Source organism: Maylandia zebra, linkage group LG20, assembly GCF_041146795.1.
Source record: "Maylandia zebra isolate NMK-2024a linkage group LG20, Mzebra_GT3a, whole genome shotgun sequence".
In the NCBI taxonomy this organism is placed as follows: Eukaryota; Metazoa; Chordata; class Actinopteri; order Cichliformes; family Cichlidae; genus Maylandia; species Maylandia zebra.
In genome coordinates, this window is record NC_135186.1 from 3,397,233 (window position 1) to 3,416,398 (window position 19,166).

A 19,166-nucleotide genomic window follows, 5' to 3' on the forward strand; every position below is an offset into this window, starting at 1 on the left:
GGTGTTTCACATCCTATTTTATTATCACGGTTGGTGATTTCAAAACAACTCGAGATTGAATGTAGTGTAATTATAATTTAATAATCCGAGAAAGAGAGAGAAGTTTGCATGAATGTATATGTTGATGGGAATTTGCACAAGAATAAAACAAAAACTCTGCAAAAATTCAGTTCAGGGGAATCAAGAGTGGATTCCTTACATAATTTTGTCACTTGTGGCTCTGCGGTTTCACGGATTAGCCACAGGGGGGGAGTAGTGACATACATACAATCTGCCACATGTTCAGGGATATGAAATGTAGCGCCGCACAGGAGCATCTGCAGGCTACCCAGCATCAAGCAAATCTAACCTAGTAGAATATCTAATGTTAACCCTTTGATCCCCTTCTATAAGTATCCCTGTCTAATGCTCTTCTCTCACTGATATATATTTTTCGTTGTTCTTAAACACACAGTCTGTTTTTTCTCCTGTATATCTATTTACTATTTATTTATTCAGTGATCACACTTTGGTCATGTGAGCGGGGGGCAGAGGCCAAAGTATTTTAGCAGGACATTCCACCTGTCAGATCTAATTTCCTCAGAGCTTTGATTGACCAACACAGAAACAATGCTGCGGCAAAGGCTTGAGCTTTTCCTTTAAAAGAACCTGAGCAGTTTCTTTTGTGTCCTTTGTTTTTTCTTGCTCAGTGCGGATTTTCCATTACGTATGTGGCTTGAAGGTGCAAACTTTACATAATAATTGTGTTGATGATTATTCTTTCGTTTCCCCGGTGTTGTCTCCTTAGCCCTTGTCTCTCTTTTCGGAAATGGCAAAATATTTAAAGCCTAAAAGATTAGATTCAGGTATTTGTGGTAACAGCTATGCCTGTTATTAAAGAGAGAGCCTATATCTAATGTTAAATGACAAAGAGCTTATTCTCTAGGAGGGCTGCACACTGCCACAATGTGATTTCTCTGTCACCAGTGTGGCAGGCACTGGAGCATATTCTTTAGATTTCTGCACTAAGCTCTGTGCTTCTCTGACGCTGTTTCGGGGTGCTCTTAGGTAAAGGACGCTCAGTGCAAGTTTGCAACATCTGGAACCAATACAGATGTGCTAGCTATCTGTGGGACCGGGGGGCTCGGAGGTTGTAGGCTGATTTGAGTGGGTTGGGGAGTGAGGGGCTGGGCTAGTTGCTACTTTGGCCCTGGGGGTCTGTGTGTCCCTGACTTCAAAATAGACTTGATTGCTAACAGCTGGCAGTCCTAACTCACCCTGTGTCAGAGCTGCCCTCTGATGTCAACCTTGTCAGTATCAAGGCCTGTACAATGGAAGGCCGGCAGCACGTATAGGTAGGGAGGAGATCTGTGTCGGGGTGAAGTGAGATTCAGAGAATGACCCTTTTTTTAATGATAGTTGTTACCATAAATAACATTCGGGTTTTGGGACCTTCAAATCGGGAGCATTCAATGACGATGAACATCATCGTCATTAGTTATGAAGTCTGAGCGCACGCTGGAAAATATTCAGTCTTATGCTGCCTGATCTGAGAGCACAACATCAAATATACAAGCAGATATTAAAAACACGTATTATCAGTCCATGTCTTGGTTAGATTCATTTGAGAACATCTTGTTAATCTTACATGACCACAACTTCATATTAAACCCACCCAAATAAAGAAATTAGTCTGGCAATGAATAAATATAAATTTTATATTATTCTGAATCTTTGCTTCTGTGTGCCGCCGTCAGGGAAATGTGGCTGCGCTGTGTCCTGCTATTCACTACCACTTTATCAGTAAATAGGACAGCGACTCATTAGCATCTTTTATTATCCAGTTAGAAACTCTGCTCGCCTAATTACCTCCAATCAGCAGGGGGACAAAAATGATTGACTTCCTGGAGGACAGAACCCACTGTAGGACAAAAAGGACAAATTGCTTTTCAGGCTCTTCCTGGATGGACGTCAGGATATAAAAGTATTAAATGCAGAAGGTAACCATATGGGTTTTTTTTTTTAAGTACCCTCATTTGGTCAAATAATTGCAAACCCCCTCACTGCAGTGTCATCAAGTAGTGAGGGCAGCACTTTATAGCTTTATATGCGTCTGCTGCTTGCAGAAAAACGCGTTGGCTTCAGACCACAGTTGGTAAAATATTAGTAGCATATTTATTCATCATTGTACTCTGAAAACTCTCCCACAGCCACTGTGTGATCCGTCTACCTTTACAAGGTTATGTTGTTCTGCAGATAATGTTATCGGGATTGTGACAGCAAAAGATATTAAATAATTTTTAAACAGCTGCGGAGACAATTATCCTTCACCAGAGGATGAAGGGCAGCTGCTGCACAAGGTTGTGCTTATAACAGAGCTATGTATCATTATTAGGCAATTAATTACTCTTGTCATTAACGCCAGCAGCACCACGCTTCCACCGGGATTCATTCAGATGTTTCAAAACGCCCTTTAACAACCTGTAACCGAGGAGTGACGGATTCTGTTTTCAGACTTAAGCTAAACTTTTACTTATTTGCATGGAGTTGCTCAAATTTACTTTTTAGTTTTGAGTGTTTGAAAGATGTCAGGAAAAGGCCAGAAATAGCGCAGGCTAGGCCGCTGGGACGAGCTGTTGTTTACAGACAGTGACAGGGATGAAGGACCTCTGTGCTCTGGTGTTGGGCCTTAAGCCTCAGGGGTGTGTTCGCACTGCTTCTGGATGCTACAGCAGACACACACACACACACACACACACACACACACACACACACACACACACACACGCTTGCAGACTGGCAAAATTATGTGCACAGTATCCTCGGTTGCCTTATCTTCATTACTCACATTTACAGGAGTCTTTTCTGTCTTTAACAGCACTTAATATGCTGACTGTGCAACCAACTGTGTTAATTCAGTCCAAGCTAAAAAGATCCAAAGCCCTATGATTTAACTTTGTGCGTAAAACAACACACCGTCTATGTAAGCAACTGACCTCGATGCTGGGATCAACCATAGCTATTACTGTTACGTCAACCAGTGAAAAACTGCAACGAAATAAGTACAAAGTAATATTGACAAATTCTGTTTAATATTGTATGATACTCTTATCTTAAAATACAGTCTTTTCTGAGGTAGACTATTACAGTTCAAGAACATAATCATTTGTTTTTGTTTTTTTAAACAGACATCAAAAAAGACATGAAATAAATACTTTCATGTACAATATGCCGCAAAAATGAGGTAGAAATGGTTACAGAAAATGTACAATAACCAAGAACAAAGTTACTGTGATAACAGATCCAAATGTACACAATAAAAGCTTGTTTTGTTGGACAAACTGTGAGAAGTACAGGGAACAGGCAATCAAAAGGTTTTTTAAATTTATGTAATTACCAAATGAATTATCGCTTGCAGTTCCAGCACAACGCTGATGGGCCAGGGGTTGTTCTGCTAGTTGGAAAAAGTGTTTCTTTGAATTTCCAAGAGGGCAATCAGTTTAGTCAGTGGGGGCTGTATGGCATGACTGAAGCTACCAACTGGAAATGGAGGTCTGCACTGTGCTATAGGGTTGCTGGACATCAATCAGACCCCTTCCACTCCAGAGGAATCGGTATAAGGAGAGGGGAAGGGGGTGGGGAGAAGATGCAACGCCACATGGCCACTGGGTTTTGTGGCCAGGGGGCAATCCAATCTAATGAGATTGCATCGGGGAGTGAGAAAACCAGAAAAAAAAGAAAAAGAGTGATGAGGGCGGGAGAGGCGGAGAGAGGAGAAGGACGGTAGGAAATATTACATCATTCTGTTTATACCTCCTCAGGACCATGGCAACAGTCTAATGCACACAACCTCTGCTGCTGCAGACAAAAGACGGGTTTTTCCCACTTATTAAAACAACCACAGAGCTGCTGGGAAAGGGGAGATTGCTTTGGATTGTCTACATATGTAATATGTACACATCAGCTGTGAATTTTCATACTTTGGGATTTGTTAAAAGCTACACATACTTCTCAAAACTCGTCTTTTTGGATGGCATCTTGTGCTTCGTCGTAGGTGATTGTGTGTGTTTATTGTATTTACAGTTTCAAGTGATGTTACGCAGCAGTGAAATCATAAAGCAGACATGCATATGCAGGATGTGTAAACACTAGATATCACAGATTTTTGCAAGCAGTTTGTCCAACAAAAAAGGAATATTTTCTGTATTCTACATAGCATTTCTTCAACACAATCGTCACTTCACCATAAACTACAATAAAAATAAAGGTTATAAGAACAGGGAAAAAATGTATATATTCATATATAATAATACATGGATTTATGGCATCAAAAATCCTTTGAAATACCTGAATTACATTCAATGTTACTCTTTGTAGCAGATTCAAGTTTCTCTCCCGAGGTAAAAGCCTCGTTGAAGTGGGTACTACAAGACCGTCAGGTTTCCCCTCGCACCTTTATCTCACGCTCCGCCACTCTCTACTAAGACCCTACGATTACATACATTCTTTATTTCATATTTCTGAGGTAAAATTCTTCCTGAGCATTTCAAACATGACTACATACTACAAAAAAAAAAAAAGCAGTAAGTGAAATCAAAAAAACAGACATGCTGAAGGAGAAGCTGGATGTGCAGGTGGATTAATGTGGCTCTAATTGAAGATTTCGAGGGAAACTGGACTTAAGGCGGAATGTGAATAATACAAAATTAAGTATGTGATCTTTAACATGACAGGAAATAAAAGATGCAGAATAGTAAGGAGAAGCTGCTGTTTCGTGATTTGGTAACAAGCTGTCAACATCAATACACCGATGTGAAGAACCAGCCCATTTGGAGAAATTTGAGACTACTGCTGCTTTTGTATTTGGTTTAACAAGTTTTTTTGGTCAAAACTGGTTTGCTGAAATGTTGCAGATCCCAAGCCCTTTGCACTGAATGATTAGTGGCAATTCAATGAGTAAATCAACATTTGGAAAGCATGGAAGTGGACTGGTAATAAATAGGATCCTGAGAGTAGCAGCCAAGGGGGAGGGGGGGAGGGATTTTCCAAACCCTGATTATCCATAAGCTTGGACCGCTTCACCTTGCAACAAATAATTGATTTTGTCCTGGACCCAGGCTAATCAGGATCTCTGAGTCATAAAACAGCTATCTGATTTTCCCATTGGCCAAACTACTAATACACATAAACAAGCCCCATCCTTATTTTCTTTGGGAAAAACAAAATATTGCGGGTATTTACAGCAAAACAAAAACAGCACATCATTGCATGCTTCTGCCAGTGAAACAACCTTGTCATCTCTCCCATGTTTGTGAGCTTCTCTGGCTCTTTTGGCTGAATAATCTGTAATTACAAAAAACAAAAACATTCCAAAGGCTTTCTATGCCGATGCAGAGACAGGGTCATAATGCAGTCCGAGTACTGGGACTGGCTGCTTTCTCAGTGGCTATACATCTTGCTCCACTCTACACAAGTGTCCAGTTCCTTTGCGGTGGTGTGTGGCCGCACCTTGCAGAAGGCATTCTCGAAGTCTGTAAAGTCGGGGGGTTTGCTGGACGTGGTGAGGCCGTGCATGGCTCCATTTGAGGAGGATGCTGACGAGAGCACCTGCTGGCTGAGCTGCAGCAGCTCCCGCACAGTGAAGCCCTCCGTGCGCTGCAGCACACCGTTCAGCTCCCTCTCGCTCAGGCTGAAGCCCTGGGGCGACAGAGCCTGCAGCAGCACCTCTCTGCGCAGAGCCACATCTGGTAGGCCGACGTGGTATCGCTTAGCAAAGCTCCGATGGACAGCATCTTGCAGCAGATCTGGCCTTCCAGTGGCGCATACGAGAATCACCAGACCTGTGGTCCCCACCTGAGCTTTCTCCAGGGTGCTCAGCAGTACCTGCCTAAGGCCCTCCTCTTCCATGGCTTCCACCTGACTAAGTAGCACAACTGAGGGTTGCCGTGCCCCCGCCACCTGCAACAGAGACCCCAGAATGTGTTCTGCCTCAGGCTTCCCTTTAGAGGCCAGCATGGTTCCACTCAAACGGTAGAAGGAGGCCCCTAACTGCGAAGCCAGTGAGCGAGTCAATGTCGTCTTACCCCCTCCTCTGGGGCCGAACAGCAGGACGGCTCTTGGTGGCTGCACCACTGGACTTGGCCTCAACACGGGCCACATCAGGTCCTCCTCCAGGGCAGCTTTGACATGTGTGAGTCCAGCCAGCTCACCCCAGCCCAATGCGGGGATGCAGTCCAATAACTCCCCATTGATGAGGTCTAACAGCCGCGGGTCTGGACTCTTCATAGCCTCAGCAGTTGGAGCACATAATGGAGGGTGTTTGACAGCCTGGGAATGCTGCTGCTGCTGCTGGGTGAATCCCTGTTCTGTCATGCCATTCTCCCCCGTCATGCCTGTTGGAGGGCTGTACTGCCCTGCCGCCCCAAACTGAGGAGACACCAAGGGCTGAGAGGAGGGCTTACTGGGCTTGAAGGTCTGAGGGTCTGTGCTGCCTGAACTACTGAAGCCATTTCCATGGCAATCCGTTTTATCATTCACACTGTAGGGTGAGCTTCCCCCAGCCTTCACAGGGTCATAGCTGTATTTCCTGTACCGCGACCGGTCCCCACTCTCATCATCTTCAACACCCATCTCAAAGGCTTTTCTTTTCAATGTCCCTCCAGATTCAGATGTCCCAAGGCTTGTGCTCTGATAACTATAGCTGCCTCCTACCACAGTGGGCCTTGAAGGAACAGGGGTAGGGGCCGGTAGACCTGAGGGGAGGTAAGTCGAAGAAGGGTGGCTGTAGCCAGGAGCAAGGCTGGTCTGAGGAGGGTATGTGCTGGGGGGGTAGTTGTAGACTGGCGTGGCAGGGCTATAGCTGGGCACAAGAGTGGGAGTCGATTGGAGAGTGTGGAGAGAGGCAGGGGGAAGTGCTGCGTTGGGTTGCGGACAAAAACCTGAGGAAAGATAGGTGCCATTGTAGCGAGAGGGGTACTCAGTGGACCCACTGCAGGAGCTGCTACCACTGTAACCTGAGTCTGAAAGGTTACTGTTCAATACTGACACGCTGCCAATCCCCGGAGGGCCCGTGGACGTGGCTGCAGTCTTGGGCCCCGAATGGCTGTCATGGCCTCCAGGAGGCCCCAGGGGATAGGCTTCAGTGCTGTGCGTCAGTGGCCAAGGCTCCAGCTCAGTCTTTTGGTTATTTAGGCTCCCAAAGGCCCCAGACTCTGGATAGGTGCCCACAGCAGAAGGCCGGTCATATGGCGAGTCCAGCACGCCGGCATACTTCTCAGCATAGCGCTTCAACAAGTTGGAGGCTGTAAGGGCAGAGATGTCGTCATTGGCCCAGGCGTAGTTGTAGGAGCTGCGGCTACGGCCAGAGTAAAATTCTGACTTGTGGGCCGGAGAGGAGGTGGTGGAGGAGACGTCCAGGTGCTGCTCAGGCCACTGGCTGAGGGACTGGGCATGCTCTGGGTTCCAGTGCATCTTTAACAGGCCTGATAGAAACAAAACAAAAAAAACAGTAAATAAAAGTTATATTTTTCTTCTAAGTAGACTTGCATCAGAAAAATCATTACACTTTAAATTTAGACAGGAAAGCCTGAAGTTTATTGGTCATCATATAAGTTCATCTATGGCCATGTTTTTCTCCACAGTAGGCGTTTACATGGGCATCTGGGTGCAGTAACAGCAAGACTTTCCATGATCTTAACCATGGTTTTATTTATTTATTTATATTTAAAACACACAAAGAAAGTGTCAGAATGCCTAAAATTCAGTTTTTCATTTTAATTTTTAATTTGTGGGCAAACCGGGGGGGAACTGATCAGTGGGTTGGATGTGTTGTTTCGCACTTTCCCAGCTTATGTTGGCGTAGCGATAAGATCCCACTACTATTGCCTGTACTGCTAGCATCTGCAGATCTCCCAGAGGAGCTATTGTTATCTCCCTGTGCATGTTGCTCTGAATGCCTGCTCTCTTCGCCCTGCCCCCCCACGTACCACCCACCAATCCACCCACCCACCGTACACCAGAGCTCCAAAGGCCCAGTGGCCGGCTGGACACGGGGAGGGGAGAAATGAACAAGGGTGTGTGTGTGTGTGTGTGGACAGTGGTGTGGAGAGAGTGAGAAAGAAAGCAAGAAAGAAAGGGGGGTGGGTGGGTTTGGAAATGCAGCATAGTGTGCTATTCATCAGCACAGTCTCCTATGGAACATTGGGAAAGTGGAATGCCTGTTCCTCTGGCTGACTTCAGCAGTGGTCTAATTGATCATCGCTGAGTTAACAGGACAGAGATGAGCAAGAAAAATCTGTTTTTCATGTTTCCCCTCATGCAACGGATGTAATTAACAATGTTTAAAAGCTGGTTTAAAAAAAACAAAATCACAATCTTATAATTATAGGATTGTTCATTTCATGAAGAGTGCTGCATCTTGCTGAGGCACTAGCTTGACATTCCACACATAGCTTGGCATTACTGAACTGTCATGATTTACCCCAAGGTGAGGACTACGTCAGTCACAAACCGGGAGGTAAAAGGGAATATGGCGAAAGTCATCATTGCTGCCGTCTCTGCCTTTCCTTCAGCGGACGCCTGATGATTCATTATTCATGGCTGTCTGTGTGTGTGGAGCCAGGACTCTTATTGCCATTTAAATCAAAGCTCAATATCCACAGTCCAAGATTAGAAGCTGCTGCTCTCTTGGTCTCTAGCTCACTCCCAAACTTTGGCCTCCCTCCTTACCCAATTTCCAAACCTCCGCGTGTGTGTTTTCAGATTACGCCTGTTTATTCAGTCAGATGAGACCGGCAGACCAGATGGCCATTGGATTATCATGTCCTTCATATTCAAATGCACTGCCTTAAGTTCTCAATGGCCAAACCAGTTCAAGCGCTTCCCTAAGCTTCACCCAACCCACAGAGCCTCACACCCACGGCCACAAGATGTACAAGAACAGTCTTGCACTGTGTTCACTTCTATTTTTAAAAACATGCTGAAGACATTGGCTTGTCCACACCCAGATGACCACTTTTTTTTTTTTTTTTTGGTCTGACTTGCAGGTCTTTGTCCAGGCTGCAGAAACCATATACATGTCCTGCAGGCCCTTCCCATCTGCAGCCCAACCAGTTTGTGAGCAGCCCCAATAATGGGGCCTGTGTGTGACAGAGATGGATGAGAGCCCAGGGGAGCTCATAAAACCTGCAGTGGGAGGGAGGGATGGTAAAGGCAGGGATGGAGGCAGGGAGGGGAAAGAGTGGACAGCAGGCACTTCGTCCTTTCTAAGCAGACTTGCGCAGACATTAGAGGACTCAGTGAGGCGGGCTAACTGCTGTCCTCTCCATCATTAGAGTAGTTCTAATACAGGATGGTACACTACCCCGCTGACCGGAGTAATGACCAGCTGCCCGTAACTGAAAAACCAATTCACTGTTAAATCTGAGCGTTATTATAATTCTTCCACAGAGCGATGCGAGTGATCATTCACCCCTGATGAAAACAGCGGGGTTGCTGAGCAGTTTAGCGTCCCATGCAATTAGATCTTTCCCAGTGCTGGACTGTGGTTTTAGTAGTAGGAGTAGTAGCACTCCACAATGAACTGAGCGAGCGCTAATCTACACTTCTGCTTAAATCAGAGCCATCGCGCAGATTAATTCACTGGAGGGACGGGAAGAAACCTAAGATTAGAAGTAGGAAATCAGGACAATGTGGACATACTGTGGATAGCAGTGCAATCATTAGATTAACTTCAATACATGCTTTAATGCGATGCTGGGTTGTGACATAGAAGCATTAGCGCTGCTAATGCAATCACTAAATGTTGTAATCCATTTGCAAGTAACACTGATGAGCTGATATTTTTATTTATGCGCCACCATCCCCTGAACTCCGTCTCATATAAAAGACGACTTTTATGATTTGAATATTGTTTACAAATATGAATCCAATACAATCGAAGCTTTTCTTCATGCTAACAATACAAAGTAAAGCTCCTCTGTGATCTAAATATAAAGTGTGTAATGTTTTCTCTTTCATCACTTACGCTGTTAAATTTAAAGTGAATAAAAATCACTTGCAGTGACCAAGTTCAATATACACAGATAATGACATGGCTCTTCTGTTGACCGAGTGCGACTGAGTGTGGGGAGGTTGATAAGAACCTTCTGTGTATGCATATAAAACTTCCCACTGTTTGTGTGTGTTCTTGGCCCCAGGAGAGACAGATGTTCTGACCGCCTTACTGTCTGTGCGGCCATTGTGGCGGACGACCATCCAGCAGACGTGCACGGATCGGACAATCCAGTTGGCCCTGAGACAAAGCCTAAAGGATCCTATTGTCAGGGCCCTGTCTAATTATGGAAATCTTATTAATCTATTCAGCAGCAGTCTACTGACAGCTTTTGTGTCAGCCTGGGATTTATTGAGGAACTTGTGTGAGCTGCATCCCATTGTAGGAGTGTGTGTGATGAAGACAGTGGCACAGCTCACTTCAGCAGAGACCAGCTTTCCTTTGAGGAGGCCCTAAAATTAAAATTAGACTACTTATGCCAAACGGGGGAGCGTGTGGGGAGTGCTGTGATTTCTGCCCTCAAATGCTCAGATCTGCCACCTGCAAAGTCACAGAGTCTCCTGTTGACTGGCTGAAACTGAAGTAGCTCGTGGCCCATAAAGGCTGGTATCGCTCTCGACTGCGTTGTGGTTTCCTATAAAATAAGTATCAGTGAGTGAGGTGAAACCTTATCTTGGCTGGAAGCCCCGAGACGGAGGGCTCCAGTGCCATTTCACAGCTCCCCTGAGGTTGCTGCTCCCCCCCTCTTCTCCATTCCCGGCACTTTTGTTTTCCCGGCCTCGAGGAACAAAACGGACACGGATGCAACAAGCCTTCTGGGACTGTGGGCCGCTTGTAAACAAGAGAGCTTTGGATCAATTTAATCTGGGATATATTCAGAGTTCAGCTCCCCCCCATCCACAGACCAGAAAATAAATACATCTACACAACACCAAAGTTAATGCATTTGTTACATTGTTTCTAATATTTTATTTATTAACAAGAAAAGCTAAGCTGATAGAAATGATTGCTTAAATAAACTTAAAATTTGCAGTCTTGGTAATATAAAGAGTTACCCTCCAAGTCTGGCCAGCTATTCTACCTGAAAGTAAACATGAAAAAGTAGACTTGATGCCTAAAACAAAATTCTTTCAATACCTATGAACAAAAAGTTGCAGAGAGCACAGTGTCAAATTGTTCTGAGAATGCTGCTCCGGCTGTTGTGGCAGTGTGTCAGGAATTCAATTGAGACAACTTCTCAGAAAACAGCCACTTCAAAAAGGGAGAAGAAAAAAAAGCTTAAAAGGGGCGCAGTCACACAAAGCACCGCACACCGATATTGCAAAAGGGGAATGAAAGTGGAGAAGGGCAAAGTGTGACGGGCGTTGTGTTTGTGCTGATAAAGCACAAAGTTGATGTTCCAATGACCGCATCAGTCGGGACGTGTTCAGCGAGCACAACCTGATCGATGAGTTATTGGACGAAACTCAAGCTTGGCACTTATACATATGTAAGACAGACTTTTTCCCTTTTTCGTCTGAACTCTTTAAACACAACTGCTCGTTTTCAAAACCCAACACATTGCTTTGAATAGGAAATCTCCCAAATGATCATCAGTTTAGCACGCAAACCACGAAGCAAGTGAAAATCTCTTGTGTATGTATGTTATCTTGATTTGCTGTTTCAAGCCCTTGAAGTCCTCTGCTCTCAAGTTCACTATGATTTATGATACTAATATCAAGCAGGGCATTCTTTCTAGGCTGTATGCTGCTGCATGCTACCGGTGTGTCGTAAAAACACCAATCGGAGACACCGGCCACATTTCACAGCCTAGCTGGTGGACAGAGTAGAAAATTGTCTCTGGACGTTTTCACACTTTGGTATGAAATACACATTTTATCAGCCCCTTGCACAGTTCAGACCTGAAGACGGTGATAAAGATAATAAATTCCTGCCATAAATTTTGGATTATTTCGTACGACACTCGCGTTACACCGTGTCGAGTCACCCTGTGCATTATTACCCCACAGTCGCAGAGGAGCCTCTGTGATTGTGTGGGGTATTGCCAAAACGCCGTTAGAGGTCGGCTCTTCGGACCCTCGTCGACCCACGTTAAAACGGGGATAATGCGCACCCGACCAGCGGGGATCATCATATATCAGGCATGCATAATTGGAGATTGCTGAGGAAAATTATTATAAATCTAATTCTCAGTCGCAGGCCTGCTATCACTCAAATGAAACACAATCCCGCGCTAGGCCTCTCGCTGCATCTGGCTCATCTGCTCCCTCTTCATGTCCCTAAAAAGATGTAATAACAGAAGAGTGCGGGAGCTCTGTTGGGGAGTTTTCACACCTGCTGCCCAGAGCGCGAGCAGACGCAGCTCTTTTCAAAGACGCCTCACCAGTACACTCCCAGGAGGACAGAGCCCATCTCCTGCAGTGGCATTGAGGGATGTCCTCTGTGAGTTTTTTGTGTGTATGTGTGTCTCTATCTCTATACTTTCATCTTTCTGTGGATAGAGCTATCTGCACTCCATGCATCAGAATGACAGTTTGACTTACTCCTTTTTTGTTTCACCCTCCTCTGGGATTGTTCCAGGCCAGCTGTCAGAAGAGTTTTTGTCAGCGTGTGAAGCTAATATTACTTCATGAGAGGATAAGGACAAAATGACCAAAGTGTGTGCGGCTTTTTAAACTTAATGATACAATTTTAATACCTTTGTAATGCCATGTAACTAGGATAAGTGAAAAAAATAAATATCGATTCAAAATAAAACAAAAGGGTAAATTAGAGGCAGATTAATGTTCTGTGGCATTAAAAGTTGCTATTTTAAGCAGAGTGGATGGAGGTGGAGCAGCGGCCAAACTACCTGATGGCATTTTGCTAAACATTGATTAATTGACAAACGTGTTTAGAATTGCTAATGAGAGTGCAGCAAAATGCAAAGTCCTGCCTGAGAGCGAGCACGCTCATTTTGCGCTGCTTTTCTCAGCACTCTCCAAAACTAGAAAGCCTCCAGAATAATTGCTGGATGCGTCACTTCATGCTCGTAATTTTAGAAACAACTCCCCCATCCCCCGTGCCTGCTAATGCACGTCCACAAATGGCAGCGGTCCGTCGACCCCCCACCCGCCTTCCCTTCAAGAAGGAAAAAAACAAAAAACAAAACAAAAACAAAAAACAAAAAAAACAGGGTCCCTATTTTCTGTGACTACAGGCTGGCTTTAGGTCATTGTGTCCACTAATATATCAAAGAACAGCTGTCCTAAGGCTCTGTGATGACCAATCACCCCTTCCATCTGTCTCACCCACCCAATCTCTCTCTCGCTCCATCTCCTCCTCTTCAGCTCTGTCTTTTCCCTCCAATCTCCTATCTGTGTTTCTCCGCTTCTCCACCTCCCTTATTCCCCCACATTCCCACTGAGCATCTTGCATCCCCCCCTCTTTTCTATCCAAATCCCTTGGTCCCTCTGTGCTCTGAGCTTATACTCGCGGCACATGGACAGCTTTGGGATTTGTTGTTTTCTGTTGGTACACACACACAAATTAGAGAAAGCTCGAGTGACATTCCACAGCCTCTCTTCTTTCTAGCAGAGCGTTTTCTGGACATTAGACTACAAACACCTACAAACACTCGAGACACGACAATTAAAGTATGTTATTTCTCAAGTGTAGTAATTTACTAATTAGCTCTGCTGGTGTGGAAGACGTGTCACATTGTCGAGCTCTGAATTCTGCTGCCTCAGGAATCCAGTTCAGCGCTGCCACCCGAATGAGCCTCACCACCCTGCTTCTTAATTGGACCCTTAATGGGAGCGGAGGCCTCCTTAATGAGCTGATAAACCCGTAGAGAGACAAACCACAGAGCCCGTGAACTCACAGGGCCTGGGTTCCTAACCTTCTTTTCTTGTGGACGTAGACGCAAACGCACACAAACACGCACGCACACACTCTGGTGGCTAATTGGAACACATTCACACCCAAACTAATGATCCTAGCACTTATTCGCACACACTTTAGGCTGTGTGTTTACTCAAGGGCCTCACAGACCTCCTTCTACTGCACCACTCATACCACTCTGCCTACAATAGAGATACGCGCTGGCACGGCCCTCCAACCTCCTCCTTCAGGAGCCGGGATGAGATCTAGTCTTTTTTCCTCCATACAAAAACGCTCCATGACTTGCCGGAGTCATTCACAAAGACACTCACACAAAACACAAAAACAGAGCAAGAGAGAGAAAGGAGAGGGGTCAGTCAGAGGAGAGAGCTATAAAAACTGGCAGATCTGGGCTCTTGTGTGTAGTCGCTCTGGGAGTGTGTGTTTGTATATATGTGTGTGCGCATGCATTCTGTTTTAAAAGAAAAGGTACTGCTACACCAGCAGGGGCCCCCAGCAACAAGAGTTAGGGCACTCTTGGGTTGGCGGCCTGGGACTGATTTAAGAGTGTGTTTGAAGTGCAGATTACAGATTCTTTGCACCAAATCCCTCCAGGAGTATCCATGGCCCCTGGAATCTCTCTCAGGTTTCTCCGCAGGTCCGGCCATAGCTGCTCACCCCAGCTTGAAGTATTCTGGACTGGCCGGAGACGGGGACAAGGGCTGAACAGGCTAATATAGAATCAGACACTCAGACACCGAATAATTATGACATCTTATTCATTAAGTCGAAGTGGTTCTGATTCCCCCCCCCCCTTTAAACTCTGTGTCGGTGTACCTGTCCTAAGCACATGTCACCTTGTTTGTGTTCATACAAGGGGACTTGACTCAGAACAGAAATGCCAACAGCAGGAGTCAGAAGTAGCACTGGGAAGCAGGAATGCTCCACATTCCCACAAAGGGGATTCCAACATGGAAGTGAGAGTCTTCACATGCACTGCACATACTCAGCGTCCTTATCTAAAAGACAGTACGCCGAGACATCACATTCAAGCACAGGGGCATATTTGTGTGTCACGCTTGGTCTGAGAATAAACGGCAAAGCCTACCGAACACTGCTGCACATGCTCATACAATCCCCTGTGTGAACTTTGCATGCACAAATACTAGCAGGCCGCTCTGAAATGAGCTCGCCGCTGCAGAAACACTGCAGAACAGAAATGCACCACACATGAAAACCCATCAAGCTGTTGATCTGAGAAGATGAAAAGAAGCACTGTGTGTCCTGATCACAACAGCAAGCCACACACAGAGGCCCACAAAGCCTAAAACATAATGTACCGGAAGAGTCCTATGAAGGACCAACAGTGTGTCATCTCCGAAGGCATGCTTACTATTCCACCATCACTTTGTGACATTCTTAGACTCGCTGTCCATTTCAGCAGCGCCGAGTATAACTAGTGAGTGTGGACCCGCAGGTTGCAGGGAACTAAAGGAGTAACCTGCGAAACAGGCCTTTCAAATGCACGGCCAAACTCGGTCTAATTAGGGTCTGAACTATAAACAGCGTTTAATCAAAAAAATTAAAAAAATTCTGGGAGCTGGCAATATTTCAACCACGAGCCACTTGTGAACGGACCGGTTTCAAAACAAAAACGAGAGGTCAGCTACTTATTTGGGCATTTAGAGGGTGAAATCCACCAAAAGCAAACAAACAGCCATGGTTACTGTCAAACATCTGCTCGTGATGCTTTAATCAAACTCTGTTTTCCAGTTTGAATTCACACGCCCACGCGCTCGCCTACACTGCGACCGAAGCCACATTTAAAAACACAATCAAAAGTTCCTACAAACCATTTTTAAGTAATACTTTTTAAATTGACCTTTCCATGTGATTTCTCCTCCTTTTCTTGTAACTGTCAAGCCAATAATGTTCCTTTGAGGCCATTTAAAGAGATGGGAAAAAGGCGCTCGAGGCCGAGGCCACGGAGGCAGCCCCATGCTGGCCGGCAAACAATGCCGTTTCGGAGAGCCGGAGCACTGGACTCTGACTCAAATGAAACCTGGTGGGAGGGTGCAAAGGGGGAGACGAACACTGGACATGTTAGTTATTAGATCAGCATTGAAGGGAGAATAGAGAGAGGGGAGGAGGAAAAAGCAGAGAAGGCAGGAGGCCGTGTGTGCATGTGTGTGTGTGTGTGTGTGTGTGTGTAAGTAAAATGACACTTTGAGGACTGAAGGGTTTCTGTAGCTTAAACCATCAGCCCTCCAACCTCTTCCTCTCCCCATCTGTGTCTTCCGTCTGCTGATGAAACATTCACACAGGGCCAGTGCCCGGGGTTTAGCATTTCCACAACGCACGTCAAGCAGGAAAGGGAAAAAAAGAAAAGGAAAAAAAGCCCAACACGTTTCTGATTGCACGATCAACTGTCAATTCTTCCTCTGTTTGCAAACTACACAAACACGATGTTCGCTCCTGTGTATTTTTGGAACGGAGACTCATTGATTAAGGCAAAGTCCAAGTGAGGGAATGAGGCCGTTTGGTGTGCAGAGCAGATAGAGAGAAGGGTATAGTGTACTCACTATAAGGGACAATAGGACTCAGCATTCTGTGGAGCTGGTCTCAATAAGGAGGAAGGCTGTTTTGTGAATGCCAGCTAAGGTTAGTGCCCGTCCGGCTGTAGTCCATCACTGGCATGAGGTTGCACTGACAACAGAACAGCCCTGAGAGAGCGAGAGAGAGAGAAAAAGAGGTGAGGGAGTTACTGGCTGCTGCACTGTGTGGACACTCAAACGTCAACCAATGCTTGCAAGGCGAGCTCACAAGCCAACACGCATCCAAACACAAGATTGAACCGGAATTTGATGGAATTATTGACCAACCCAAGAGCCCGATCAGCGTAACAAGAACAGAATTCAAACTGATATAAACACAAACACACACACGCACTCAGTCTACCAAACTGAGGCGCACAAGGGCGTTCATTATAGGCAGGCATTAAGCTGATTGTGAGGCTGCATCCAGCCTCTAAAGAGGGCTTTCTAAATCTGCCTCACAAAAAGACTCATGCATACCATTGCTCTGTGCACTGGGGCAATAAAGACTGCATTCTTAGGACACAGAGCACTTTTGGAGCCGTACTAACAAAATGCAGGGGAAAGATATAGCCAAAGTTCCAGCTGTCCAGCTGTCCAAACACATCAGCTTCAGCTGTAAAATGATTTAAAATGTATTTTTAATGTGGAAATCTAAATATAACCAGCTATTGTTTTTGTCTACTTTCAAAGATAAAGCACATTAAATTACACCAAGTCTCTATTTAGGTTGAAAAGTCAAGTTGTGAAAGAAATTTTGATCACGCACCAACTCAAATCAGCTTAACCTTCTAGTTTTTATTATGCTTTTCTCATCTGGAGCACCTCTCTGAAAAAGCCGTGCAAATAAAATATTTCCATGAAAGTTTTTTCATTGAGCCTTTGGGGTCATTAATGCTTTCTGTGAAAACCACATCTGTAGAATCTACAGTTCATTTATAAGTCAAATATTAAAAGTCATAAATTACATAATCTCAGATATGTAAACCAAGTCTTAAACAACCGTTTTATTTAATGCTCTGTTAATACTTTTGGCAGCAGTCTGTTCGCTTTAAAACAAACCTATTAAATACAGATTTATATTCATAAATGTACTGTTCACATAGAAGAGAAATTACGCAATGACCACAAGGCTATCTGTGGACACCAACAGGCAACAACACAGTATCAGACTACAAACCCACTCTGCTCCGACTGACAGTCAACTTTTACCACTCAGCCCAGAATAACATACACACTACAGCGGCAAACCACAGTTCCCACTTAAAGCAAACACTGCCCTGCATCAGCACAGGTCAGAGCGAGGCTGAAGGGAGAAGGCAGAGAAAGCTGAGTTTTCTCAAGGAAATGTCTCATGGTCCTTGGCCAAACAGGAGAGCTGTTTCAACACGCTCAGTTCCCGTCTTCCTCCAACTTCAGCCCGGCCAAGTCAAACAGCAGGGATAGCAGCGGGCTATGACAGCAGATAAACACATAGATGCAGAGAAGACAAGCAGTCTTACCTATTCATGCCTGCATGTCCTCCATCAGATCTGAAAGCGCTAGGATAATCCCTGGAGCAGACCAGACCTGCATGTGCACTGCTATGCTTTTTTCCCCACATATGGGACACAATTCGTCTCTCTCTCTCCCTCCCTCTCTCTCTCTCTCCCCCCCTCCCTCTCTCTCTCTCCCCCCCCCCCTCCCTCCCTCTTTCTCTCCCTCGTCAGTGACAGAGCGAGCGCTCAGCTCCCCTCCCCCATGGATCTCCCATCCCCCTCCCCTCCTTCTCACTCTTTATGCTAAAAGTATTTAAGTAGGAAGAGAGATAGAGAATAAGGGGAGTGCAGCAGGGAGGGTGGGGGACTGACCAATCATCCTCTGAAGGAGGGCGAGCGTGAAGGTGCTCGCTCATAATGAAACCTGGACACGGAGGACAGCGGAGAGTTTTTATTTGGAGGGAAATGCCCAGGGTAAGTTTGGTTTGACATAGGAGGATTAGGAAAGCTCAACAGCGGTCAAATTGCAGTGAAAACACACCGAGGAGCGAGCTCTTATTTCTTCACTGGCTGACTGAAACAGACACTTGACAACTGATCCTTGAAAAATGATATTCATCGCTTATTACTAATTAAGAAAGTATTTCTCAAAAGCAGAATAATGCATCTTAGCCTGGTATGAGTGTATTATTATTATTTTCTATTTTTCAGCCAAGCTCCGAAAAAACAAAAACAAAAAAAGCAAAAATGCCTTCCAAAAATTCCTAAGCTGCCACACCCACACAACATCTTGTATGTAACACGAGGAAGACAATGTGGTTCAGCAAGCAGCCAGCTTGGAGGTATTTACTGATCAACTGCCACATTAGCCATACACCCACATCGCAGAAGACTTGTCTCCACAAAGCCCTGATGCACGACCATCACACCATACTTCACCATTCAGCACAGATAAGGTGACCTCGTGAACAAAGGTTCAGCTGAGTAGAGCCAGAAACAGAAATAGCTCAATAAACTTTGACCTTAGTATAACAGATTGGATTTATTATGGACAAATTAATGCAAGACTACAGCTGGAAACATCTGTCGAGCAACAGTCGCCACCGATACAAGCAATAAAAGCAATAAGCAGATCTCTACACATCTCCTGCACTGTTGTAGTTTATTTCTTTTATGTTTGCGTTGCTTAAAGGTCTTTAATTT

General features: G+C 45.1%; 1 protein-coding gene across 2 annotated transcripts; it reads right to left on the reverse strand.

The window, feature by feature from the left end:
• Positions 1-3,049: 3,049 nt before the first annotated feature.
• Positions 3,050-18,113, reverse strand: fignl2 (fidgetin like 2). Of its 2 annotated transcripts, XM_004558703.4 has the most exons (3): positions 17,988-18,093; positions 16,474-16,614; positions 3,050-7,460 (listed from the first exon to the last, which is right to left on the reverse strand). In XM_004558703.4, the coding sequence occupies exons 2-3, from the start codon at positions 16,496-16,498 to the stop codon at positions 5,419-5,421; spliced, it is 2,067 nt and encodes a 688-aa protein (XP_004558760.3). In that variant the 5' UTR covers positions 16,499-16,614; positions 17,988-18,093; the 3' UTR covers positions 3,050-5,418. The 2 variants fall into 2 exon arrangements, with proteins under 2 accessions (XP_004558760.3, XP_076734392.1); XM_076878277.1 differs by lacking the exon at positions 16,474-16,614 and having other exon boundaries at positions 17,988-18,113.
• Positions 18,114-19,166: the final 1,053 nt, after the last annotated feature.

Coding starts and splice junctions, on each gene's coding strand:
- fignl2 (XM_004558703.4), bottom strand. CDS start 16,498: ATGCTGAGTCCTATTGTCCCTTATA. Junction 7,461..16,473: donor GAGTCCTATTGTCCCTTATA/GTGAGTACACTA, acceptor TGTTTCTATCAG/GCCTGTTAAAGATGCACTGG.